The 27,146-nt window shown below is 35.6% G+C and overlaps 3 protein-coding genes and 1 pseudogene across 6 annotated transcripts; 3 read left to right on the top strand and 1 right to left on the bottom strand.

Moving 5' to 3' along the window:
- Nucleotides 1–3,178: 3,178 nt before the first annotated feature.
- On the bottom strand, nucleotides 3,179–3,825 carry LOC146940836 (cysteine proteinase inhibitor B pseudogene; annotated as a pseudogene).
- A 4,091-nt stretch (nucleotides 3,826–7,916) lies between these two features.
- LOC146940835 (deoxyhypusine synthase-like) lies at nucleotides 7,917–13,223 on the top strand. Of its 2 annotated transcripts, XM_085754588.1 has the most exons (7): nucleotides 7,917–8,181; nucleotides 8,276–8,446; nucleotides 9,248–9,466; nucleotides 11,805–11,891; nucleotides 12,125–12,230; nucleotides 12,320–12,555; nucleotides 12,660–13,223. In XM_085754588.1, exons 1-7 carry the CDS (start codon nucleotides 7,966–7,968, stop codon nucleotides 12,735–12,737), a joined length of 1,113 nt encoding a protein of 370 aa, XP_085610714.1. In that variant the 5' UTR covers nucleotides 7,917–7,965; the 3' UTR covers nucleotides 12,738–13,223. The 2 variants fall into 2 exon arrangements, with proteins under 2 accessions (XP_085610714.1, XP_085610715.1); XM_085754589.1 differs by lacking the exon at nucleotides 8,276–8,446.
- Nucleotides 13,224–13,868: 645 nt separating this feature from the next.
- On the top strand, nucleotides 13,869–17,029 carry LOC146940834 (zinc finger (C2H2 type) family protein). Of its 3 annotated transcripts, XR_015032174.1 has the most exons (4): nucleotides 13,869–14,123; nucleotides 14,563–14,620; nucleotides 14,726–15,933; nucleotides 16,609–17,029. XR_015032174.1 is itself a non-coding variant. In XM_085754587.1 (1 exon), the coding sequence occupies exon 1, from the start codon at nucleotides 14,708–14,710 to the stop codon at nucleotides 15,821–15,823; it is 1,116 nt and encodes a 371-aa protein (XP_085610713.1). In that variant the 5' UTR covers nucleotides 14,570–14,707; the 3' UTR covers nucleotides 15,824–16,012. The 3 variants fall into 3 exon arrangements, 1 of the variants encoding a protein (XP_085610713.1); XR_015032173.1 differs by lacking the exon at nucleotides 13,869–14,123 and having other exon boundaries at nucleotides 14,570–15,933; nucleotides 16,609–16,784; XM_085754587.1 differs by lacking the exons at nucleotides 13,869–14,123; nucleotides 16,609–17,029 and having other exon boundaries at nucleotides 14,570–16,012.
- A 2,581-nt stretch (nucleotides 17,030–19,610) lies between these two features.
- LOC146940833 (protein transport protein SEC23 E-like) lies at nucleotides 19,611–25,871 on the top strand. Its single transcript, XM_085754586.1, has 12 exons — nucleotides 19,611–20,486; nucleotides 20,564–20,737; nucleotides 21,175–21,336; nucleotides 22,356–22,498; nucleotides 22,821–22,896; nucleotides 23,033–23,205; nucleotides 23,316–23,397; nucleotides 23,741–23,818; nucleotides 24,159–24,320; nucleotides 24,396–24,659; nucleotides 24,887–24,991; nucleotides 25,157–25,871. Exons 1-12 carry the CDS (start codon nucleotides 19,737–19,739, stop codon nucleotides 25,301–25,303), a joined length of 2,316 nt encoding a protein of 771 aa, XP_085610712.1. The 5' UTR covers nucleotides 19,611–19,736; the 3' UTR covers nucleotides 25,304–25,871.
- The last annotated feature ends 1,275 nt before the right edge of the window (nucleotides 25,872–27,146 follow it).

The raw sequence follows: 27,146 nt of genomic DNA, 5'->3' as shown, positions 1-27,146 counted from the left end.
TTGAACAAGTTTCCTACCTAGGACACATTGTATCACACAAGGGTGTCGAACCAGAGCCTTCTAAGATCCAAGCTATGCTAGACTGGCCCACACCTTCCTCCTTGAAATCTCTAAGAGGGTTCTTGGGACTCACAGGCTTTTATCGTCGCTTTATCCAAGATTACGCTAAAATTGCATCCCCCCTTACTGCACTCCTAAAGAAGGGCCAGTTTCAATGGAATCCAGAAGCTAATGCTGCTTTCATTGCCTTGCAACAGGCCATGATAAGGGCCCCTGTCCTCGCACTTCCGGATTTTTCCATTCCTTTTGTCATTGAGACGGATGCTTCAGGTTCTGGAATGGGCGCGGTTCTGCTTCAAAATAAGCACCCTATCGCTTATTTTAGCAAGCAGTTTTGCCCCAAGTTGTTGCGGTCTTCCACCTACATCAGAGAATTACACGCCATCACCACGGCTGTGAAACGTTGGCGCCAATACCTACTTGGCAGACCTTTTGTCATCATGACTGATCACAAGAGTCTCAAAGAACTCATGAACCAGCATATCCAAACACCAGAACAACAAGTGTACCTTGCTAAGCTCTTAGGATATGACTATACCATTATGTATAAGGCTGGCTCACACAATCTGGTTGCTGACGCATTATCCCGCGCACATGAACTGCCAGCAGAGGGTTTTTGGCTACTCACTGGACCGCAATTTAAGTTTCTTGAAGATTTGAAGAAGGAACTCTCTACTAGTCCTGAGTTCATCACTCTCCGTGACAAGGTGTTGCATAGTCCGCAAGAGGCACCGGATTATCAACTCGTTGATAGACTTCTGTTATTTAAAGGCCGTATCTGGGTGAACAAGGACAACCCTCTTATCTCTTTACTGCTGGAGGAATTCCATAAGCCTCCCCTAGGAGGTCACATGGGAACTGCCAAGACTCTTAGCCGTCTTAAAGAGAATTTCTTCTGGTCCTCAATGCGCCACGACATTCATCAGTTCATCCAGTCTTGCTCAGACTGCAGTCACACAAAATACACCCCACAGAAGCCTGCAGGGCTCCTCCAGCCACTTTGTGTACCTCAGCGCCCTTGGGAGGACCTGGCGTTGGACTTTATTACGGGGTTACCATCTTACCAAGGCTCTACTGTTATTCTGGTAGTTGTTGACAGATTTTCAAAAGGGGGCCACTTTGGAATGCTTCCTGCCAATTTCACTGCCTTTAAAGTTGCAACTTTATTCCTTGACTTAGTGTGTAAGCTCCATGGCTTTCCAAAGTCCTTGGTATCTGATAGAGACACTGTTTTCATGAGTAATTTTTGGCGCACTTTATTCAAACTCAGTGGTACTAAACTTCACATGAGCACTGCCTACCACCCTCAAAGCGACGGGCAGACAGAGGTACTTAACTGTACATTGGAACAGTACTTGAGGGCGTTTGTTCACCACCAACCTTCACAATGGGGCAAATTTCCGAGCCTAGCCGAATGGTGTTACAACACTACTACACACTCCGCAACTGGAAAGACTCCCTTCGAGATCACTTACGGCTGTCCTCCTCCTTCTATTCCACACTACGTTGCGGGTACTACTGCTGTAGAAGCCGTGGATACTTTTCTCTCCTCTAGAGATGAAATGCTAACTCTGCTACGCAAAAAACTGCTAAGTGTTCAAAAACAGATGAAGATTTCTGCGGATTCCCACCGCCGTGACGTCACATATTCAGTAGGAGACTGGGTCTACGTCCGTCTCCGCCCTTATAGGCAGCTCTCTGCTACATCAGCTACTTACCATAAGCTTGGTAAGCGTTACTACGGACCTTTCCAGATCATAGCAAAAATTGGTTCGGTCGCTTATCATCTAGCTCTGCCTGATTCCGCACGCATCCACCCTGTTTTCCATTGTTCATTACTCAAGCCACACCATGGCCCTGTTCCCACTTCAATTCCGCTTCCACCTCTCATTCAAGATGATAAGTCAATTATCACTCCCCTCACCATCCTTGATTCCAAATGGGACACTTCCACCTCCCCGCCTCGCCGTACAGTTCTGGTTCAATGGGCAGGCCTTCCACCAGAGGATACCACTTGGGAGGATTGGAACTCTCTTCAGGATGCCTATCAGCTTGAGGACAAGCTGCTTCCCCAAGGGGATGGGAATGATAGCAATTCTGCTGGGCCTAGTAATGTCAAGAATATGAAGCCCAAAAGAAATGTCTCAAGGCCACAAGGATGGGATGATTACATTCACTGAAGAGATTGTTGTGTTGCGCTGGCTCTAGTATGCTTCTAGAATAGTCCAGGATTTATCATTGTCATTTACTTTTATTATATTCCAATTATGTGCTGTCAATTAGCTATTGGTGTAGTAGTACAATTCTGTTATGTAACTGGCTATATAAGGTGACCTTTGGCACCTGAGAAAGCAGACAAAATATTAATACCAATTCTAATTTCTCCCTTAATTCTGGAGGTACGATCCTGACCTCATAATACAGGATCCCTATCCCTATCATGAGTTTATAATTGTCTGGCTACTTTACCAAATAAATAAATAAATCAAAGGGAATGATCATGTCGAGAAGCATAGTAAGTCTAATTATAGAAGAATAAACAAAATGAAAAATGAACTTTATAAGTGAATGAATAAAAAAAAGTTTGATTAATTGGTGCAGTGTAGGTTACACTATATCTAGTGATCATAACTAAACTTACGATCTTTCAAAAAATAAAAAAACTAAACTTACAAACTTTAGTTGCATCATGTGGATGAAACTTACAAACTTTAGTTAACTAGTAATTCACAAGTTACATTACATAATGTACCAACCAATTTTTTTTTACTAAATTTACCAACCAACTTAACTATATCAGTCAAATAATATACGAGCTCCGGATCACATCAATTGGAAGCTCAACACTCCAAGTCTGGAGAAGGTAGACCAATTCCATTAGACAGCTTCGATAAATTGACAATTGAGATTCCAATCCCGAAGCAACTAATTCAAGGCTGAAAAATTTAGTCCAATACTAGCTGCTGCGAGTAAAATCTTTGACAACCTATAGCAATCTTGTGCATTAAGATCACAGACAGTAGTAAACACTTTAGGATATGTTAATTGTTTCATTTCTTTTAGTTGACATATATATATGATTGGTTACTCCCATATATACCAGTACCACACAAAACAGTAGAGAATATTTTTTTTTTATTAATTGATAAAATTGAAAGAAAGGAAAAAACTCATCAGTTGCAATTACAAACACCGCGCCATATGCATCTAGTAAAAGAAACCATATATAGACATGTAGTACTTATTTATAATTTTAGGTCCAAGTCCAAATTCTAATTACATAGTAGTATGTTGGTGGAAGGTGGATGAAGGACCAAAATGGATAACCTTCTTGTACTGATGAAGCCACGGCTTAACCACCACAACAGAGTTAAACATTCTTTGAACACCATTATGATCAACAGCTGAGATGTTGAGATAGTATTTCATCCCTGACACCACTTGCTGCTCAGCCTCCACCACTTCCACGAACTTCAACCCCTCTCCGTCGCCGCCGTTGTTCAAACCTTGTTTGTAGTTGTACTCCTTCACCGCAAACTTCCCTAGCTCTTGCACCTCCTTGTTTGTCCCCACGTCACTGATCTCTGTTTTTGCACCAACTATCACACGTCCACACGACGCCGTTGAGAGGATGCAGAGCAAGGTGGTTATTACAATTGTTAAAGCCATAGCCATCATCAAAACGATGAATAATATATTAAACTTTTTCTAGTTTATAGTATGTAATTAAGCACGATTTGATTTGATGAATGTTTGAGTAATATGCATGATGATATATATAGTGCAAATAAAATAGCAAACAACGGGCTGCCGCGTATTTGATAATTGTATATGTTGTGGGGGAGATGGGGGGTTTTGGAATTATGTGTGAGAATTATTGAGTTATCACCTCGGGTTATGGTGTCTACATGGTGATGGTGATGATGAAATATGTAAATTACTGCCTCCTGGTCCACTCTTGATGCGTAATCGTTTGTTTGGTGTTTTTGTTAGAGGCTGATACGTGGATTCATTTCCTTCACACATTGCCACGTTTGGAGTAATATGCATGCATGCGTATATTTTGTATGAATAAATAATAAAACGCTGCAAGTAGTACTAGTACAGCTAGCATTGCCCCCACAGTGGTGCACCGTGGAAACAAACAGAGCATTAATCTTTTAAGCCCAAGTGGACGACGGTCGGTTCGGTCAGAAATCGGTCCGAAAACCTCAATCCGGATGACAACCGCGGGTGATAGAATGGAAACCATTCCCGTCCATTTGAGCTCTCGGTTACGGCGGGTGTCGGTTTGGACGATACGCGGTTTGGACGGGTGGGTTGAAACGGTTATGAGTGAGCAAAAATTCAAAACTTGCAGCAAGCTAAATTTCAAAGCTTCAACATCAAACTCAACAAAAAATTGGAAAATTTCAGAAATTCATCATTGATATAGATCCTTAAACATTTGATCTTTAATACCTACCAAATTATTGGAAATAAGTTATAGTAGTAACTCACATACTTTAAACCTAACTATTTAATATTTACAATAAAATAGGGGTTAGGGGGATTCCATTCAATTACATGTAAAAGTCATTTCGAGGGCATGATATGTATGTATGTGCGAGTGTGTTCCAAATTATATAATTTAAAGTATATTTTATGATTTCAGATTATATAATTCGAATGAGACAAAATCATAAAATTGAAAAAAGAGGGCACGTAAGAAGCTTGGACTGGGGTTAAAAATTTGAAAATTGCTTTTCTCGCATATGTTTTTGCCTCCAGCGGTAGTTAACTACTCTTCAGTCTTTTCGGCTGAAGTTAACTACCGTTGGTTCTAACTGCAGTTAACTATCGCTGGCTCAGCTGCACTTACGTGTGGTTCCTGCAGAACATCAATGGTGATTTTGTGCGTTTTGGTCTGAAAAATCGAGATTTATTCGGAATGCTACGGAACTTTGCAAATCCTTTATATGTATTTTTATAGAGGCGTCTGTAAAGTTTTGTAGCATTACGACTAAGTCTCGATTTATTTTGATTTTTTGACCGAACCGCACAAAATCACAATTTTTCCAAGTGTGCGTCCGGAAAAGTGACCCAGCGGTTGAATTTTTCTACGATTTTTTGCACGCATGTTTAGGACAAAAAAACAACATCTCCCACAAAAATGTCGAATTTTTCGACAAGGGACAGATTAAATATGAATTTTTAACGCGCCTAAAACTCAAGACACCAAAACATCAAAACATCGAATTAGAAATCGAATTTTGAGCTTTTTTTTTGCAGTCACCTCTATAAAAATACATATAGAGGATCTGCAAATTTCCAAGGTATTTCAAATAAGCCTCAATTTATTTTGATTTTTTTATCGAAACGCGTAAAACTGCATTTTTTACCCAACTCTCAGGCTAGAAAAGTTACATAGAGATTGAATTTTTTTCATTATTTTTTGCACACAAGTTAAGGACATAGAAAAAAGATTGTCCCCCAAAAAATTAAAATTTTCCAACAAAGGAAGGATTAAATGTGAATTTTTAATGCGTCAAACACTCAATAAAGCAAAACATCGACCTATAAATTGAATTTTGAGCCGATTTTTTCCAAACACCTCTATAAAAATACATATAGAGGATTTGTAAAGTTCTATAGCATTTCGAATAAGCCTCAATTTATTTTGATTTTTCGATCGAAACGCGTAAAATCACAATTGTTTCTCAAGTATTTTCCATGTGTTTTTTTTCCTAAAAAACACATGTGAGAAAAACAATTGTAAAAAATTTCTCGTTAATATATTTACTATTGGCCCAAAGAGGAAGATGAATACTAGCAACACACATGAGTTCCACCAAATTATGTGGGACCCATATTAATTTGACAGGACCATGTATGTTTTAACTAATCAAATAAAGTGTGTTAAAATGTGTGTTGCTAACCTTTCTCTTTGCCCAAAAGAAAATGTCTGGTAAAATTAAACCCTAGTCTAAGTTTAACATGCTGAAAATTGATGTTCACACATATCATAAGGCTGAAACACACATGTAAAATATGAAATTGCCCCTCGGCAGTTAACTGCCAAGGAATTCAAAAATCGGCTGCAGTTAACTGCCGAGGTTTTCCTCGGCAGTTAACTGTTGAGGAAATGTTTCCTCAGATGAAACAGCCACCTGCTCCCCCTACACACTATTTCATCATCGCCTTTCTTTCCTCTTCTATCTAAACCCCCAAATCCAATAATTTTTTCACCAAATCTTGATCCAAAATCATTGAAGCATCAAGCATAGGATGTATCAACACACTTTTGACGTAAAAAAAACAGGTATTAAGCATTTTAATCGGTTGATTTTTAGCGGTTTTTGTTGTTTTTCCGTCAGTTTGCGTAGATAACTGTCATGGGAAACCTCGGCAGTTTTCTGCCGAATTATGGGAACTTCTGCAGTTTACTACCGAAGTAAATTTCAGTAGTTTACTGCCGAGGAAAACTTGGGGAAAAATTTTGAAAAACGCAGGAAAGGCAGCTACTTCCATTTTTCCAAAAAAAAATCTTTATTTTTTTTGTTTTTTTGTTTGTTTTAGTTCATTATGACATTGATGTTTATGCATTAGTTAGTTGTTAATTCATAGTTTTGTCTTGTTTAATTATAGTAATGGTTGACAGCGCGGAAGATGATCCGGAGAGAGAGACAAAACCAAATATTGTCGAAAAATCCAGAGATGTCAAACCGCCTAAGGTTGAAGCCAAACCAAACATTGATGGAGCTTCCGTCCATGTTGAAGATTCTAAATATGTTGACTTCGGTGTCCTCCCACTTCATGCCCATGAAGTTGACACGGCTACCGACTCTCTTGATGATTTGAAGGCACAACTTAACACTTATTTTGAGCATCTTAGTGAAAATCAATATACACGTCTCTTGTTTGGTCAAGTGCCATGCATGGACCTAAGAGAAGATAGAGATGAATACGCATGGAAAACGGCAAGCTATATGCCTTGGCTTATTGAAGACGATAGCGACGTCGGATTTATGTTTCGGAATATGGTGGAAAATAATATATTATATATGTATGTTCGTTCCATATGCAATTGCGTTGAATGTAAGTAGGGATTTAATTTAATGATATGTAATGAGTTGTAATGTGTTGTTTAATTATGGACACTATGTAACGTTTTGATGAATTTCAAACTTTTGTGTACTTTGAACCAAATGTCGGTTTGTTTATGACTGAGTAATGTTGTACGACATTTGTACTCAGTCATAATCAGTTGTAATGTGTTTTTACAATTGTCCATAATTAAAACAAACCGACATTTGTACAAATGTTGTAATGCATATGGTTCAACATTTGTACAACATTTTTCTTGTTTATGGTTGAGTACAAATGTTGTACGACTAATACTGCCTCTGGTTTCTCTGGATGAATTACAGGTAAAAACTGGTCGAAAAATGGCTAAGTTGAGTTATGCAAAACCCACGTTTTCCTCGACAGTTAACTGTCGATGAAACCGGCGGTAGTTAACTGCCGAGAAAACCCTCAACTGCATCCGGTTTTTGAATTCCCTGAAGCAATTTCGTATGTTACATGTATTTCTCAGCCTAACAAGATTTGAACAGCAATTTTCTAACATGCTTGTAAATTTCTGTGTTAACCCTTCTCCAATTCCTTGCACAGTCATCTCTAAAAAATAAATCTCTCAAACCTTCTTCTGGAGCAAATCGCCATTCACTACCTCCTTCATTCTTCTTATTAACAAACGGTCTGGCCGGATCCAAGTTGCACCGATTCGAACCGCTTTTGTGCCATCATTCCGGTTTGAACCGCTTTTGTTTCAACCCGTGGAGTTTTTGTTTTGAGTCATTGAGGTCTTGTTTTTTGTCGTGTTTCTGTCTTGAGATCGTGAAAGAGAAAACGAAGAGTGCGAGAATGAGTGAAACAAAGCAGCAAGAAGATGATACAGTTATGTCCTCAGTTCACTCCACAGTCTTCAAAGAATCTGAAAACCTCGCAGGAAAGTGTCTCCAAATCGAGGGTTATGATTTCAACCGTGGCGTCGATTATCAACAGCTTCTCAAATCAATGCTCACAACTGGTTTTCAAGCTTCCAACTTTGGTGATGCCGTTAAAGTCGTTAATCAAATGGTACTAACCCATCTCTTTGTTTTTATATATTTTTCAATTTTGCTTATAAAGTTTTTTTTCTTTGTGTCTTTTTGGAACATGGGTTGCGTTGAAGCTAGATTGGAGGTTGGTTGATGAACCTATTGATGAGGATTGTGATGATGAAGATAAGAAGGATTTGGTGTATAGGAAATCTGTTACATGTAAAGTGTTTTTGGGTTTCACTTCTAATCTTATCTCTTCTGGTGTTAGAGATGTTGTTCGTTACCTTTGTCAGCATCACATGGTGAGTGTGTTTTTTTTTTTTTTGACTTATTGTTTGAATCAGATTTTCCTGGTTCTTATTGAATATGGAAAAACTTGATTGCTATTAGAAGATAATCTCAAATGGGGTTTACGTGTTCAAACTTTGATGTTGAACTTTAAATTTATGCAATATCAAGTCAGGGGGTTAGTTATGTAGTGAAAATGGCTGCCTTAATGTGCAAAAAGTTGAAATTTCTGAGTTTCGCTGTCTGTATTCGTGCTGTATTTCACCGTGTTTGCTCAATGATTTGCATGGCTTGGCTGATTTCATCTAGTTTTTCACCATGCTTAATTGCCAAGCGACTCGTGTGTCGCTAAGCTATTTTCCTTGAATTTCTTATATGTTGCTTGTCACTTAGGGAAGAACAAGATTTGCTAAACAAATTTAGTTTCTTCTTTCCCACTGATTTTTGTAGTGATGAAATTATTAAATTTTATAGTTTTAATCTACTTTGCGTGCGTGTGTAGAAATATGATAAATAAGAATATGCATGACTATGAGGTAGTATATACATGTATAAAGGTATATGGGTGATGGTTCCTTGTTAGCTTTGGTATTACGCCAAGTATAGTATATTAGGTCAAGCATGAAAAGCTTGTAATGTGAGGTTGCCTATTACAATTTCCTTTTACTAGATATATTTGAAGATCCTGGTGGGTTTGATGAAGCTATGATATAGCTTATAGTTATTGAATTGAAAATTTGCTAAGCCAAGTGTTTTTGTAATGTTGTGAATGACATGGTAGTCATGTTATTAATTTTCTTGCATCTGTTCTACAGGTTCATGTAGTTGTTACAACTACAGGTGGCATTGAAGAAGATCTTATAAAGTGCCTTGCGCCAACATATAAAGGAGATTTCTCTTTGCCTGGAGCTTATCTTCGCTCAAAAGGATTGAATCGAATCGGTAATTTATTGGTCCCTAATGACAACTATTGCAAATTTGAGGACTGGATTATTCCTATTTTTAATCAAATGTTGAAGGAGCAAAAGGAAGAGGTATTTTATTTTGTACTTTTCCTTCATTACAAAAATTAATATATGATTAAGTTTTTGTGAAGGTAATCAAAACCGGATGGTTTGACCGGGAACCGGACCTATGTCCGGTCTGGAAGACTCCGAGTACCAGTGGCTCGAGGTTTAGACCTTTTTTTTTATTAAAAAAATGTAAAAAAAAAGCTATCTGCTCTAAATTTTAAAACTTTTCCTTTTATCATCACCTTGAAAATCTTAATTTATGGTAGAAAGTCTTCAACCAGTTATCTCCTTTAAGCAATATGGAACTTCATGAAGTATTTTGTTCACCATAAAAGTTTTGATTTATTGTAGAAAGTCACCTACTAGTTCTCTCTTTTAAACAATGTTGGTCTTCAAAAAGTAAATAGTACATCTGCACGAAAGGAATTACCGGCGGAGAAAGGTTGAGTAAAATTATGAACAAATGACTTATGGTTGCTACCTGGATGACTGTGGTCGAAAGTATAGTATCCACATAATAATAGTTGGGCTGGTGATACATTTAGACACTAATGGTGTGTTTGGTGGAGAGAAGAAGTTGAGAAGAGAGAAATAAGTGAGAGAGAGTAAGAGAAGAGAGAAAGAAGTGAGAAATAGAGTAGATTTGGTGTATTGTTTGGTATAAGAGAGAGATGAGAGAAATAGAAGAGAGAGAAGTGTTGATTATATCTAAAAGTACTATAATACCCCTAATCCATTAAATTCAATTTAATATGTATATGAATTTATTTAATTTATTAATTTAGTAAATTACTCCAATTATTTTTAATTGGTTTAATTAACAAGATTAATTTAAATTATTTATTCAAAAAAAATTAATTTAAATTATTATATTATACTATTATTTTCATTTTGACATAAATATAAATTGCTCCAAGTAGTACACTGTATCCATTTCGTTGTTATCTTTTCTAAAAACAATTAACATGTTGCCACTTGATTTGAATGAGACAAAAAAGGGTAGGAAGGGGAAAACAATTATTGCAGCTCGCTCTCTCCACTTTCTTCGCAGTGTTGGAGAGAAATAGAAACACGTGGGACCCAGCAAAATTTATTCTCTCTTCCTAGTTTCTTTGATGTGCCAAACGGAAGAAATGGTGACTCTCTTCTCTCTTTCTCTCGTCTCTTTCTCTCTCGTCTCAATTTCTTGCCTACCAAACACACCCTAAGGTGTGGTTGGAAGTGAAGAGATATACGGCTATCTGGCAGGAAATAGCTTCTACAGGTTGGTCGGTGTCACCGATTTAGTTGTTTATATAAATATTGGTATGGAAACAATGCTGGAGAGGTATATAAGGTTTTCGTTGTGGGGAAGTAGTTCGTGGACCAGTGGTAGATTTGGCCTTGGCATTTTGACTGCTGCAGGCGAGAATATAACATAGTAACATAATCTTAATAAGCATGTTTTGTGTGTTAATAGTAGGAATGCAACTAAATTGATTCCAATGACACCATGGTACTGAGGAGAGATCAAACTATGTTGTATGGTGTTTAGCAGTGGGGATTGTTATCTGAAAAATGATGATGCAGGCTAGCGGTATTTGTATAGTGTGATTGGCATTTGTTCTGATATATGTAGTGCATGTTTGTTAAGGAATAGTGTTCACTTGCTATATTTTGGTAGGGAGCAAATAGTGTTTTATACATTATGTTCTTGTTGAGGTGTGGTTTCTAATAACTGGCTTTGATTTTACTCCTGACAGTTCTGGTGATGGTAGCCGGCTCAACTGAACCATGTTATTATATTGCCTTGAGATATTTTGTGGATTTGTGATGGACTTGACTTTATTTGACTCTATGTGCATCCAGATTTCAATAATAATTTTGCTTTGCCTTTTAAAAAAGAAATGAAGAATAGAATACATATTGAATTATAATTAAAAATAATCCTTTTTTTTCATTAGAATTAGAAATTAAAAAGTTATAATTTTGGGTTTCAATATTATAAGTTATAAATATTATATTTTTCGTGTAACATTTGTATTTTGTTTGGTATAAGATATTGAAATATATATATATATATATATATATATATATATATATATATATATATATATATATATATATTGTTTAATTACTACCGGTCCATCCTCGGTCAGACCATTAAACCTTGAACCAGCGACTACAGTGATTCAATGTCCAGTCCAATTTTAATTAACCTTGGTTTTTGTTGTTGCCTGGAGTCACATTTAGTGCTCATGCTAATCATTTTAGAATACATCTATTCTGCTATAAAAAGAACCTCATATGAAGTTTTTTTTTTTTCGTTTTCACTTAAAAACTTTTTTCCTGTCACTTCATCATCTTCCTTTTTTGGCAGAATGTGTTGTGGACACCATCCAAGTTAATAGCTCGATTGGGAAAAGAAATCAACAATGAAAACTCCTACCTTTACTGGGCATACAAGGCAAGACTGATATCTAGTTTAGATTTTCAGCAATATATTATTCTCTACTTCATTTCTGATTCAAATCTTTACACTAGTTTCTTTTTCCATCGTTATGCTGTTAATTTCGTAGATATCCTGCATACAGAATGCAACATGGTTATCTGTATCGATTTTTTTATTTACTTAATAACTTGAGTGTCAGAAAATTGCACATAATATAATACCATTGATGTTTTTTTGGTGTTTTGCAGAACAATATTCCAGTTTATTGTCCAGGATTAACTGATGGCTCATTGGGTGACATGCTGTACTTCCATTCCTTCCAAAACCCTGGTCTGATTGTGGACATAGTGCAAGGTTTTTACTTCATTCATTTTACTCTTTACTGCATGGATGATTTTGAATCAATTGGAATCATATAACTAAAATAATTGGCAATACAACAGATATAAGGGCCATGAATGGTGAAGCTGTACATGCAAGTCCTAGCAAGACAGGCATGATTATTTTAGGAGGCGGCCTTCCAAAACATCACATTTGCAACGCCAATATGATGCGCAATGGTGCAGACTATGCGGTTTTTATTAATACTGCACAAGAATTTGATGGAAGTGATTCTGGAGCTCGTCCAGATGAGGCTGTTTCATGGGGGAAAATACGAGGATCTGCTAAAACTGTTAAGGTACATCCTATATACTTTCCCTACTTGTTTTCTTTACAGAATACTCCAAACTTTTGCTGTACTATATCCCTTAAAACTATGTCTTTTTTATTTCACTAAACCAGGTACATTGTGATGCAACGATAGCATTCCCTCTGCTGGTTGCTGAAACATTTGCCTCAAGAACGAAACTTCTTCATTGATAAAGGTTTGCTGTCAAAAGTAAAAGGTGTGGCTGGGAAGTGTTTTACCGCAGCTCCACAGTGAGTGCCAAATGTTTTGGTATGGAACTTAAAGACCAAGGTCGGCTGTATGTCATACTTGAGATCAAAGTTCATTTGCAATGCAGTGTGTTTGAGATCTTGGTGGACCAGTTTGCCATTGACATTTAATTTGACTGTCTTGTTATTTGCAAGGTCCACATAACAAGCATTTTTTACCATTTAGAAGTAATTTTTTAGTCCTGAAGGAATTGAGAGTCATGAATTTTGGATGTAAATTATGCAATGCTAACTATATTTTTTGAAACCACGTGGTTTCTCTTAGTTTTGAGGTGTTGAAAATTGTAATCTCTAGAGCAAATAAGACTAGAAAAGTTTATCAACTATTACTGATCAGTTGTAGTATCTTCAATATTTTCCAACTGATTGCTGTATTTCACATGGGAGAAAAAGAATTGATTTTTACCAGCCAATGAATTTAACAGTTAAAAAGATATAAACAATACTGAATAAGAGAAACACTAGCTGCTAGTAAAATGCTAATGCTGGCATTGACAAACAAGATATACTAGCTTTCACCTAAATTTGATTTTAGCCTAAAATCATAATTTGAGATTGGTCAGCTCACATTACGTCTTCATCAAATCATTTTTAAATAATTTTCACCATTGATTTGAGATCAGACGACCAAAATCAATTAATGCGTGCGTGGAATCAAATTACTCGACAATCTAATTTCTGAGCAATTTTGATGTTTAAGACTATACAATGCCATTGCAATTTGATTTCATCATAGTATAAACATTGCAAGTTCATATCCCAAATTTAGCTAATTATGATCTCGTTTCATAAAAGTTTGTGAGAAACAACTTCATTATGAGGTACAGGAAGCTGATAATATAACTCCAACAACCCCTACACCTCATGTCTAGTGACATGCACTTCATGTTTAGATACGCGACGAGTTTAGTAAGATCACGCGATTTTGTTTAAACTCCACATTAAAATTACAACGACACACCGTGATGCTACCAAAATCGCCACAATCCAAACATGCACTAGAATACATTATAGCAGCACACATACGCTAAGAAATAAGGGTCATGCAGAGAAGGTTGGTAGGAAATAAGAAAGAACATATAATTGAAAGGCAACTTTTCTACCATGAACTCTTCTCAACCACCGTGAACATTTCGTGAATACCCAAATCCTTTCGTCACTGTGAAACCCAAACCCTCTTGTCACCGAAACCTTCATATATGCCATTCTCTCACCCTCACCTTCATTCTCTCCGCCGTGAGATCCCTTTCTTGCCGTCGCCGTGAAATTCTTTCGTTGTTGCTGTCGCCACGCCGGAACATATCTCAGGTTCACTCTCTCTCCTTCCCTTTACATCTCTTGTTGCGAAGCTTGGATTTGGTTTATTTGGTGATGGAACTGTACAAATTTTGAATTAATAAGTGTTAGTTAGTTGCTTGTAAATTCAGTTGGATTGTGTTTTTAGCAAATCCTTGATTGAATGATTTTTGCTGCATCTTGTTGCTATAACAAGCTACTTAGCAAACCTTTTTTTTATCAATAGCTAGAATAGTAATTCGTTTCATTTTGCTTAATTAACTTTGAATTATACCTTCAAACGAATAGAAGAAATAAGGTCGTATTTGTGAATGCAAGGTGATCGACAATATGATTTAGACGTAAAGACTTGAGATATGATCCTGTAAAGCGATTTAATTCATGAGAATGATAATGTGGCGAAATATGGAGCATTCAGTTAATCTAACGTCATTTATGTGTGTGACTGCAGTGACTTCGTCAAAGAGTTAACTTCAATCAAGCTCTTATCTCCATGTTTAGAAAAATTGGTATTCTGTATTCTTCATTAATCTGTCTTTTCTTTAGTAAAACTTGATTGAATTCATTTGTTTTGTTCGGACCTTGTTTGATTATTTATGGTTTCAATCCTCAAGTTCTGTAGAATATTCTACACAATAGAAGCCACTGGCATTCAAACATTTGTTGCCTTGAGACGACACTGTCATTCTTGGGGTCACGGAAGGATTTCGGATAAAAATCCGAATGAGAAGCTATGTAGAGTAGGGCTGTTCTGGGACTTAGACAACAAACCACCCAATTCAATCCCACCTTATGAAGTTGCCAATAAGCTCAGAATAGCTGCAGCTTCTTTTGGAGTTGTTCGACATATGGTGGCTTATGCAAATAGCCACACTTTTAGCAATGTCCCCCACGTTGTTCGTGAGAGGAGGAAAGAACAGGAACTGTTGTATCGTTTGGAGGATAAGGGTGTGATTAAGCGTAATGAGCCTCATGTTTGTCGTGTTTGTGGGAGGAAATTTTACACGAATGAAAAGCTTGTTAATCATTTCAAGCAATTGCATGAGCGTGAGCATGCGAAAAGGCGGAATCAGATAGAATCGGCTAGAGGGAGTAGAAAGGTGAAATTGGTGGGTAAGTATGCTATGAAAATGGAAAAGTATAAGAAGGCTGCAAGTGCTGTTTTGACTCCTAAAGTTGGGTATGGTTTGGCTGATGAGCTGAAACGGGCAGGGTTTTGGGTTCAAACTGTGTTAGATAGGCCGCAAGCTGCGGATATTGCATTGCAAAAGCATATGGTGGATATGATGGATCATAGGCGGGTTGAGTGTTTGGTTCTTGTATCGGATGATTCTGATTTTGTCGATGTTATGAAGGAAGCAAAGCTACGGTGTCTCAAGACTGTTGTTATTGGGGATTTTAGCAGTGATGGAGTCTTGAAAAGGACTGCCGATACTGCTTTTTCTTGGGAGGATATTTTGATGGGGAAGGCGAAGAAGGAGGCTGTATCGGTTGTGGAAAACTGGAAAGATCGTGATATATTGAAAAGATTGGAGTGGACATATAACCCAGAAGTGGATAAAAAGAAACATAACTTGGATGATGCAGTTCCTAAAACATCCGGAGTTGATGATATTGAAGATATTTGTGATCATATTGATGATGACTACAAGGATGACAGAGGTCCTTGGTGGAAATTAGACTCCGATGATAATGGTGTTGCAAATCGATAATCTCAGAAAACAGTCCATCTTATCTGTGAAGCTCACTTAACCATTAGATCTTCAACTTAACACAGATTTGTGTGTACAGAAATGGCATGTTTGGTCCTCAAATATGTGAGGTAACATTGTAACTCAAAAGAATGGTTGTCATGACTTTGAAAATGAGATTAATTACTGCTCTCTCTCTTTTGCTTCCTAGTCTTAAGTATGTTTTGTGTTTGTCTTGTTTTGCTTAGTCATGTGACATGCCATGCAGCAATAGCTGTTTTTACTTGTTTATTCAGGAACCAGAACTTATAGGTTGTAGTGAAATATATTGTGGCACAGTGCTTGTATATGTTTATACATTGCAATTGTAATGTAATAGAACCAGGCATCCTTGTTTTTAAGAGTATGTTTAGATGAAGGATTTTGGAGATCTAAGTCTATACTATACAAATGATCATATAATATTTCAATCACACAATTAATTAATTTTTAGAAACATTTTATAGCTTCCTTAATTTAAAAAAGAAAAATAAGCCATCCCCTCCAAAATCCTCCATCAAAACATACCCTCTAATGTCGGATTTGGGGTACATTGGTGTGTCTTTATAAATGTTCCGCTAAATTGATATTGATTTTTGTTTTGATTATTATGCCTATATTTGTGTTGGGGGGGCATATCCTGAACATTGTTTGAGAGTGAGAACACAAAGGAGGGAGAAGGAAATCTCTACATTTTTATATGACCAACTAATATTACTACATAATTAACAAAAAAAAAAAAAAACTAATATTACTATTGATTCCAGCAAGTTTGCAGATGCACTTGCTTATACAGTGAGAAGGTTACAACTGTAAACCTTGTATAAAACCACAAGATGCATGAAGAAAGCTACTGATGGGGGGCTAAGTAGATCGCAACAATTTGGATAATGCACTGGGCAGAGAGAATGGAAAGGGTTAGGAACAGCCAAGTGATATTGTCACAGTTCAATAAATTAATTTGATGGCAAGATTGAATGAACTACGATCAATGCCAACCTGTTGCAGTTCTTGATAGTTCTATAGTATGTTTTGTGTGTTGTGTTCCAAATCAACATTTCAGCCATTCGACCATGATTTTATAATTGAAATTTGTTTGTACAAACATTGGTTCCTGATTCAAACAAGAAAATTGTGTTCACTACTCAGGTAGTTGAATTGCAAATATAAAAATAACTTCATTTTAAATTTCACTTTTTTTGTTTTGGCTTTCGCACCGGTTTCCGACCCATCAAAGGTGGGCGACTAATCCGGCTCGTACGTAGAGGCATGCGTACTGGCCAATCGTTGTTCCCCCGGGAATCGAACCCGGTATTCCCCGGTTACATTTTCACTTTTTTTTTTTGCTAATACAAATTTCACTTTTAATTAGAATTGGTTTTATAAAATTAATCATTTATAATTAAATTTGTCAATCTCCCCTGTTCAAAATCTTCTACTCAATCTTATGTTAGGATAGTTAAGATTCATATGGGACATACCAATGCCAATTACAAATTTCACAAGGGCTATTTAGATTTTTTTTTAATGTCATCTAGATCCAAATCTAGTTATTGTACCTCTGTACTTGTATATATCTATGCTGTCCACTATTGCGCTTTTACCTACCTACTTTGCACGTTCTAGTTCTAGTAACTACACGAGGCCTCACCATGCCAATATTTTTACCCTTTTGCCCTTTGAATGCACTATCAATTTATTATTGTTTGGGATTGCACTTGTTGCATGCAATTTGCAACTCAATAGTCTGTAGTTAGTTTATCATCCTCACCGAAGGAGGAATTAGACTCGATAAATAAAATCTTAACGCTTATCACAGTTCACAACAATTTATCCTAGCTAGCTGCCTCTGTTAATTTTGTCAAGTGTCCTTTGGTATTACGACCATTCTTTACAAAAACAGTGACATTGGAATCATCTCACTATATTCATTTTGTTATTCAAAAGTTTCAGAAAGACGGACATTAACGTGCGTGCTGGTCTATTCGTTTTTATATTGTTCTTAATTATATGTAGCAAGAGAAATCTATTTTGATGTATAAAATGATAGAATGTTATTGGCAAATAATATTAAGATAAAATACTTTTTAAATTAATAATATAAATAAAGGAATAAAATAGTTTAAATAAAGATTTTTTCTTTTGAAATTACATCTAAGTGAAGAGTAAAAACAGAAGAAAAAATGCAACCTAAAATAATGTATCCCCTTTATATATCGACCAACTTTAAGATGGGTACATATAATATTTTACTGCACTAGTGCACGCAAATTATGACCAATATTTTTTTATGAAATTTTGATTTTTTCCCTATATACAATTTTATTAATTTTTTTTTTTTAAATTGTTGAAACGTTATCTATATACTATATAAAGATAATACATGGTTTTTAATTGTTAAATTCTATTTTTTCACTGTCAATTATACCCTTATACAAATTTGCCAATAAGAATACTATTTTGTTGGTGTTATTAAAATATATATATTATATTTGTTTTTTTTGACAAGATATTATATTTGTTATATTGTTGATATAATTGTAACAATTTTTTTTGTCAATATCATTGAAAACGATAAATATAGTTTGTTACAATAAAAGTGCAAAATCAAAATGATTTTAATCAAAATTTCATAAAAAATATTGTTCGTAATTTATACGCATTAACGCAATAAAAAGAGCCGACGAATTGTCCGTCTGAATGCTAGTTAAATATATAAAAAAACAAAACATCCTAAAACTATTAGTCAATGGATGTTTAATAGTTTTACTAAAATATCATTAATTATGAAACAATTTTAATACTTTTACCAAATATTTCCCTTGAATTTTCAACTTTTGAATATTTTGTTATTTTTATTAATTCATAGTTATATTAAGAATACTTAATAAAGTAATTTCGATCTCTTTCAGATTAATCAACGGTCTGGGAAAAATCGAATTGTATCTTGAAAATGTAGTAGTATTAAAGTTATTTTGTGCATAGTTATTTAAAAAAACATATTTAAAATTCTCCTAATTTTCTTAGTTTATTTACGATTTAATTCATATTGTATATTATTTATATTGTCAAATAATCATAATTGTTTCACTAAAAAAAAATCATAATTGTTTGATAATTATGGATGTTTGACTTCAATAATAATAACTTAACAAATGTTTGACTTTAATATCAAATAATTTTTTTGTTGAAATTAGACGAATGATGATCATTATCTAAAAGTCTTACATACAATTACGATGTTTCAAAATTGAACCTGAATAAAAGTGTTATGTCTAACCTTATCGACATTATTAGTTGAGTATTTAGGTTGAGATTTTTTTCCAATGACAAATTAAACACTTTTAATAATTTTCAATTACATCAAATCATTTTTTTTTAATTTTGAAGTTATTTCTGTGTAAATCTCTTTGCTAATATTGTTTCACAATTTAAAAAAAGATTTAATTTTTGTTACAAGTAACAAAAAGATTTAATTTGTTTTTTGCTAGTAAAAAGAATTAATTTGATTTTTTGGTAGAAAAAAATTTAATTTATGGACATTGATTCTTATCACTTTTTAGATTAATTCTTAAAATATCTATACACATATCTACATGTCAAAACTTGATTGGATACCAAACATATTTACAACGCAACACATACATAAAATAAAAGTGATTCTCATAAGTATTTAAAATTGATATATTAGAAAATAAAAAAAATAGAAAAGAACAAAAATGAAACAGTGGATGAATTTATTAAGAGAGTGAAAAGGTGAATGATCGTTGAATGTGCGTTGTTTAACATAATTGTGCAAAGGGTGTGTTTCTGTGTCTGTGTATAACCTTTGCATCATCGTTCTGAAAATTCATCAAAATCAAATCGGTGAAATTCTTCATCATCATCATCAACGATGTCGGAGATGGCGAACACAGATCCCGAGGGAATCGACGGAGTCCGTATGACATGGAACGTCTGGCCACGTAGCAAAGTAGAATCCTCCAAATGCGTTATCCCACTCGCCGCCACAATCTCCCTCATCCGTTCTCATCCCGATATCCCCAGTCTTCCTTATGCACCCCTCCGTTGCAAAACCTGCACCTCCATTCTCAACCCTTACTCCCGCGTTGATTTCACCGCTAAGATCTGGATCTGTCCATTTTGTTATCAACGGAACCATTTTCCACCTCATTACAACGCGATTTCTGAAACTCATCTCCCTGGTGAACTCTATCCTCAATACACCACCGTTGAATATCATATCCCTCATACCGATCCTAATCCTCCTCCTTCCCCTGTTTTTCTCTTTCTGCTTGATACTTGTATCATTGAAGAAGAGATTAATTATCTCAAATCGGCTCTTGGTAGAGCAATTGGGCTTTTACCTGATAATGCTCTTGTTGGGTTTTTATCTTTTGGGACTCAGGTTCAGGTTCATGAATTGGGATTTTCTGATATGTCTAAAGTTTATGTTTTTCGTGGCTCGAAAGAGATTTCCAAAGATCAGATTTTGGAACAATTGGGTCTTGCTTCTTCTAATTCTGCTGCTAGGAGACCTATTAAAGGTGGTCCTGGCGGTATTGGTGGTGGTGCTCCTTTTCCCAATTCCGGTGTTTCACGATTTTTGTTGCCTGCTTCTGATTGCGAATACACTCTCAATGCGGTAATTGTAATTCAAATGATTTAAAATTGTGGTTTTTTTTATGTGAATTGTGATTTTAATCGTGATTGTTTTTTCAGCTGTTGGAGGAATTGCAGAGAGATCAATGGCCTGTTCCACCTGGCAAACGTCCTGCTCGATGTACCGGAGTTGCATTGAGTGTTGCAGCTGGATTGCTCAGTGCTTGTAATCCTGGGACTGGGGCTAGAATTATAGCTTTGGTTGGAGGGCCATGCACTGAAGGACCTGGCACGGTATATCAGTTTGTTTTCTTTTAATGTATGATTGATGATTTATGGTTGTTTCTATGCCTTGGATTTTGTTTTCGGTGAAAGAAAATTAGTTAGCGTTAGGAAAATTGTGTTCATTGTTAATCGAGCTGAATCATTACGAGCGGAATGATTTGTTAGGCGTATTGGTATCGAAGTTTCATAGTCATGTTGGTAGATACTGCACTTGCAACTAGATTATTGTTGAAAAATTTAAATATTTTATGTTGTCACTCATCATAGAAGTGTGTTTTTCTTGGTTTGGAATTGAAAGTTCAAAGTGTTGTGTGGTAAAATTGGAATAACTGGAAGGGAACTTTGGTTTATTTTCTGTTTGTTTTTGTGTATGTTGACAATCACTGAATAATCCATCCACAGAATATCTCTGATGTCGAGATTTTGATGTCAAAATTTCTTTGCAGATTGTGTCGAAAGAACTATCTGACCCAGTGCGTTCTCATAAAGATCTTGATAAAGATGCGGCACCTTACTTTAAGAAAGCAGTGAAGTTTTATGAGGGTCTTGCAAAACAGCTGGTTAACCAGGGTCATGTTTTAGATCTTTTTGCATCAGCACTTGATCAGGTTTGTGCCACTTATAATTTTCTCATACTTCTGTAATTATTTCTCTTGTTAGTTGGATATGGAATGCGTGTGTGCAGATCAGATACAGTGCTCGCTAAGGCTTTCTGAGACATATAGTGTTAGTTCTGATCATCAAATATAATAATATTACCATGCAGCTCAATTTTTCCAAACTCCACATTAGAAGGCATCTAATCCAGCATTTCTGCTGAGTGGTTTGACAGTTTCCATGCTTCTGTTTTTCTGAAAATGTGCTTTTTAAACAGTTTTGCATGCACTTGGATAGTCTTTGAAATGCAACAAATCATTCTTTTTTTTTTTTTTTAAATAAATTTTCCATATATATATATATATATATATATATATATATATATATATGTTTTTTTTATATATACTTAAGTTGAAGACTCTTCATTAAAATAATCCTAAACAAACGGACCTTATAATTTATCCCATTTTTGTGATACATTAATTAGAACCATGTTATCCATAACATTCCTTACGGGAAAGTTTTTAGGCTTACTTAAGTATAGGTTCTGAAGTCTGAACTTACCTTTGTTTCTCCCTAACCGGCAATGCTTGGCTACAGGACCTGTAAATTTATATATTCAACGTGGTTAATACATCCATCTGGGTGTTCGTATTGACGGCATTGGGTATTCTTACTGTGAATCATGTTGTTAAATAGCAGCTATGGCGGCGCTATACTGCTATAGCGTAGCAGAATTTGGATGAACCGTTGTTATTCGGTGATCCGCTATTTAGTACAAATGTTTTCATATAGCTGCTATAGTGGTTCTATAGCACTATCCCATCACATATTTTTAATAACAACCCACTATCCGAGATTGACAACATCATTGAATTGCAAGAAAGTATTTGTTTGTTATGCAGTAGTAATTCATGAAAATTGTTGGTCAGTATATTGTCACATTGTTGCATTGAGTTTGAAAAACAATTCGGAGCTAATTATGCTCATTCTTTGTTTTGTGCTGATTCATGGTTATTTTATATTTTAGGTTGGAGTTGCAGAAATGAAAGTTGCAGTTGAAAGAACTGGTGGCCTTGTTGTCCTGTCTGAAAGTTTTGGTCATTCAGTCTTCAAGGACTCTTTTAAGCGTGTTTTTGAGGATGGGGAGCAATCTCTTGGTCTCTGTTTCAAGTGAGCATTCTCTCATTTCAAATGTTCTAATGATAGTTTGTTATTATTATATAGTTACATTTTTTTCTGTCCCTCCTCCTCGCCTGTTGTTATTTCTTATTTTTCAGTTATACTTGTTGGGTGCTGCAGATGATTGGTGCCAAGTGAGATGCCAACATAGTTGGGACGTCTCTTGGCATGATGATGCTTCTTTTTTCCCAAGGCATAACGACGTTTTTGCACCACAACTTTTGTTTTAAATTATTTTTCTGTATCCTTGTCTCTTGTTCTCCCTACATATCGTTTATCAGAGACGATCACTGCTAATGTGTTTATGTTTCAGTGGGACCCTTGAGATAAATTGCTCAAAGGAAATCAAAATTCAGGGAATTGTTGGACCTTGCACATCGATGGAGAAGGTTAGATAATTTATGTTTGAACTCTTCATTTTGTGTTGCTTTTTGATTCTTGAATTAGAGATTGTGTTGGATCAAAGAATTAGACTGAATCAGAGCATGATATGTCTGGATTTTAATTTTTACTCACATACTGCAGAAAGGACCTTCTGTTGCTGATACCGTCATAGGAGAGGGGAACACAACAATATGGAAGATGTGTGGTCTTGACAAGAGTACATGCTTGACTGTGATGTTTGATCTTTCATCAAGTGATCGTTCAAATACTCCAGGTGGTGTCAACCCACAACTGTACCTGCAGTTCCTTACAAGGTTATGTTGGGCAAATTTTGTAAATAGGATCTTCATATAGATGATTTTGTGTGTCTTTCCACTATTTCATTGGGTCTTGAGCATTAATAATGGTCATGGTCTTATTGCAGTTACCAGGGCCCAGATGGTCAATTAGTGCTTCGTGCGACAACAGTAACTAGAAGATGGGTAGATAGTGCTGTTAGCTCTGAGGTAGTTCCAGTTTTTTTATGTCTCTGGCTGTGGATGGCAGTTCATTTGTCGATGTGATAGAAATATTTGGAACTCCTAAACTATCTTTCTGTAAAGAAGCATGAAAATTATACTCTTTCATCATGTTTTCAAGTATGATTTTCAAGCTATGTCATGCAGAATTTCGGATACCTAATCTAAAGTTTTGAATTTACATGCATTTCTTGTGTATATCTATGACGTTTCCTGAATGACATGTTTATTCTCTAATGATTGATGATATAGGACAATTATTTGTTTACATTGAGATTCTTAAATTGATTAATAACGGGATTTTAATTACTTACATTATTGTGTTATTCAGGAATTGGCTCAAGGATTTGACCAAGAAACTGCTGCAGTTGTAATGGCTAGATATGCTTCTCTGAAAATGGAGACAGAGGTATGCGATAAGCCGTCTTACTATCTTTTGTTCTCAGTATTCCTAAAACACATTCAGATTTATTTACTCAAGCAGCTCCTGGGAAGTATATATTTGTTGAAATGAATGCTAGTGGGGAGTTTCAGTAAAACATAAAATTGGGTGAATAGCTTTGATATTGATGGTTTTGATGAAATTTGGGCTTGTTCAATTGTTTTGCTAATAATATGCTAAAAATTACGGTTTCATCAAATGTAAAATTCAAGTTGTTGGCCATGTATTTTATATGCATTTGCGGCGAAAATTTCAAGTCAACATATATAAATAAATACCTTACTGAGCATCAATTTTATTTGATCAGGAAACATTTGATTGCACACGGTGGTTGGATAGGTTCCTCATTCGCCTCTGTTCTAAGTTTGGGGATTACCGCAAGGATGATCCATCATCTTTTACATTAAATCCATCATTTTCTCTTTTCCCCCAGTTTATGTTCAATCTGCGACGCTCACAGTTTGTACAGGTACCTGTTATTGTTGTTTTCTTCCTGTTCTGCAGTCCTAATAGTTAGCTGATTTATGGTGAAATATATTTACAGGTTTTTAACAACAGTCCAGATGAGACTGCATACTTTCGCATGTTGTTAAACCGGGAAAATATTAATAATGCGGCTGTCATGATTCAGCCATCACTAATATCATATTCATTTAATTCACTGCCTGCACCAGCATTGTTGGATGTGGCTTCCATTGCTGCAGACCGGATTCTGTTGCTAGATTCATATTTTAGTGTGGTTATTTTTCATGGGATGACAATAGCTCAATGGCGCAACTTGGGATATCAGAACCAACCAGAACACCAGGTTTGTGTGCAGTCATGCCCTACTAAAGAAATTGCTGTTACCTGAGAATTCTGCTCACAAATTATCTTTGTATATATTTTACAATTTAATCTGTAAGAGCAGTAGTTTCTTTCTGTTAGTTTTGTGGACGGTGTTTTGCTTAGAGGCATTTTCGTAGTTGGTGTCAAGTGTTGCATTTACCAGTATTCCTTTTCTCTCTCTGCTGTTAACTTTAATTTATGGTACAGGCTTTTGCACAACTGTTACGAGCTCCACAAGATGATTCCCAAGCAATAATTAGAGATCGGTTTCCTGTTCCTAGATTGGTAGTGTGTGATCAACACGGTTCCCAGGTCAGTATTGTTTCTTAACCAAATTATTCATACCATGAGCAATACTGATGAGTATTTTAAACTTTTTGCAATATATTGTCCGTATTTTCCCCCCTTTTGTTAATCCTTGAGTCAAGATTTTTCATAATAGGAAACTTACTAGGGTTTCATTGATGTCTTTAACAGGCTAGATTTTTATTAGCAAAACTGAATCCGTCAGCAACATATAATAATGCGCACGAGATGGCTGCTGGTTCAGATGTAATCTTTACTGATGATGTTAGCCTTCAAGTTTTCTTTGAGCATCTGCAAAGGCTGGCTGTCCAATCTTGAGGGCAGATGATAGGGGAGACTGACAGTTTATGGATTCTATACTTTGGTTTGGGGAATTCACCAATGATGTGTGTGTCCTGCATTATGCTGTTGCATTCAGTTATTTTTCCTTTCTTTCCTTTGTTCTTAACAGAGAGAAGATCAGAGAGCCTGCGTGTATTGAAGAATAAGAGAAGCAAGGGCCTGTCGAATTTTATTTTATGGATAAAATAAATGATTCATATGTACGTTGAGTTTGGGCATTGCGGAAAGAAAGGATAGGACATTTTAAGTTAAGCTACAGCAGCATAGCAAATGAGGGAGATATTTTTGTTTCATATTTTTCCTATTTGTTTTGGCCCAGATATTTAATTTTTGGGTTCCTCATCTGGATTAATTTACATAGTGGTTTTACTTTTACATACTCGCTAGGTTTGCTAAGAAGACATTTTGTCATGTCGTTGGAGTTTGATATCAGTCATTCTCTTCTTTACACTGTTTTGTACTATATTTTGTGAAGTAAGCTTATACAGGACTCATCATCATGGTGAAATGAACACTGTTGTGTGGTCGCTGTTTTCGTTCTTTACTTCCAAAGTCCCCGCTTAAAGTTTAAAAAGTTTAAATCGCATTTTTACTTTGCATTTTAAAGTTGCATAATGGTTTTTACCCCATAGCAAGTGTTTGTTTGGGCGGTTGCATGAACTCAGCCGTGTGTCGTGTATGATGCTGGAATGGAGCTTCGTAAAGTTGTGGTTTAACCAACATTAGGATGGGATGCTGGATTGAAAAATTGGATGCAGAACCAATTAATTACATAGTCTTATACTTTTTCCATGGAGCAACTTTGACTCCAATGTTGATATTTGAATTTCTAATAAAATGCGTTTGTGGCCTTGGGATCGTAACTTAGGCATTGCAAGAGTTGTGGATGATTTAGAAATCATGATTTTTGACTTTGATCACAATTACGAATTGGAAAATGTCTCTAGCTACAATACTCCCTAATTATAAGCAAATTTGACTTTTTAGGTTCATTTAATTAATGATGTATGTGGTCCATATCATTAATTGAATGAACCTAAAAAGTTACATTTGCTTATACTCCATCCGTTTTAAAATATAAGCAAAATTCACTTTTTAGGTTCATTCATTTAATGATGTATGTGGTTCATAATATGGACCACATACATCATTTAAATGAATGAACCTAAAAAGTGAATTTTGCTTATATTTTGAAACGGAGGGAGTAATTGGCCGTATCAAACTTCTTTCATATTGTATTGATATATGCATTTTTTTTACAGACTATTTACGATGGGATAGTTTTCGGCTGCTTGGTCCATATAGTTGATTTCGTTTAATTGAATAAAACTTGGTTGTTAGAGACAAATTATGAATTTGTCAAAACATTACAAACAATTTGTGACATTTTTAACATTGGGATTAAGTTTGTTCAATTTAAAAAGTATAGGATACGATGGGATGGTATTTGCTTTTGATCCATATAGTTGATTTCGTTTAATTGAATAAAACTTGGTTGTTAGAGACAAATTATGACATTTGTCAAAACATTACAAACAATTCGTGACAATTTTAACATTGGGATTAAGTTTGTTCAATTTAAAAAGGGGAATTAGTCACTTTAGTCCCTGAATAGGAAAGGAGTAGTCACTTTAGTCCCTGAATACAGAGAAATTGCAAAACAGTCCCTGAATGTAGACTATGTTGGTCAATTTCAGGGACTAAAGTGACGAACGAAGTCTACATTCAGGGACTAAATTGACTAACAGAGTCTACATTCAGGGACTAAATTGACTAACAGAGTCTACATTCAGGGACTATTTTGCAATTTATCTGCATT

The sequence above is a fragment of the Medicago sativa genome, chromosome 3 (genome assembly GCF_051527215.1).
Source record: "Medicago sativa cultivar Bolivia chromosome 3, Bolivia_mono, whole genome shotgun sequence".
NCBI lineage: Eukaryota > Viridiplantae > Streptophyta > Magnoliopsida > Fabales > Fabaceae > Medicago > Medicago sativa.
This window is presented reverse-complemented; position numbering and strand designations above follow the sequence as displayed.

Excerpts from the sequence above, each read along its gene's own strand:
- LOC146940834 (XM_085754587.1), top strand. The coding sequence starts at position 14,708 with ATGGTTTCAATCCTCAAGTTCTGTAGAATATTCTACACAATAGAAGCC.
- LOC146940835 (XM_085754588.1), top strand. The coding sequence starts at position 7,966 with ATGAGTGAAACAAAGCAGCAAGAAGATGATACAGTTATGTCCTCAGTT. Across the intron at positions 8,447-9,247 it reads ACCTTTGTCAGCATCACATG|GTTCATGTAGTTGTTACAAC; the intron begins GTGAGTGTGTTT and ends TCTGTTCTACAG. Across the intron at positions 9,467-11,804 it reads TGAAGGAGCAAAAGGAAGAG|AATGTGTTGTGGACACCATC; the intron begins GTATTTTATTTT and ends CTTTTTTGGCAG.
- LOC146940833 (XM_085754586.1), top strand. The coding sequence starts at position 19,737 with ATGTCGGAGATGGCGAACACAGATCCCGAGGGAATCGACGGAGTCCGT. Across the intron at positions 22,499-22,820 it reads TCTCTTGGTCTCTGTTTCAA|TGGGACCCTTGAGATAAATT; the intron begins GTGAGCATTCTC and ends TTTATGTTTCAG. Across the intron at positions 23,819-24,158 it reads CTCTGAAAATGGAGACAGAG|GAAACATTTGATTGCACACG; the intron begins GTATGCGATAAG and ends TTATTTGATCAG.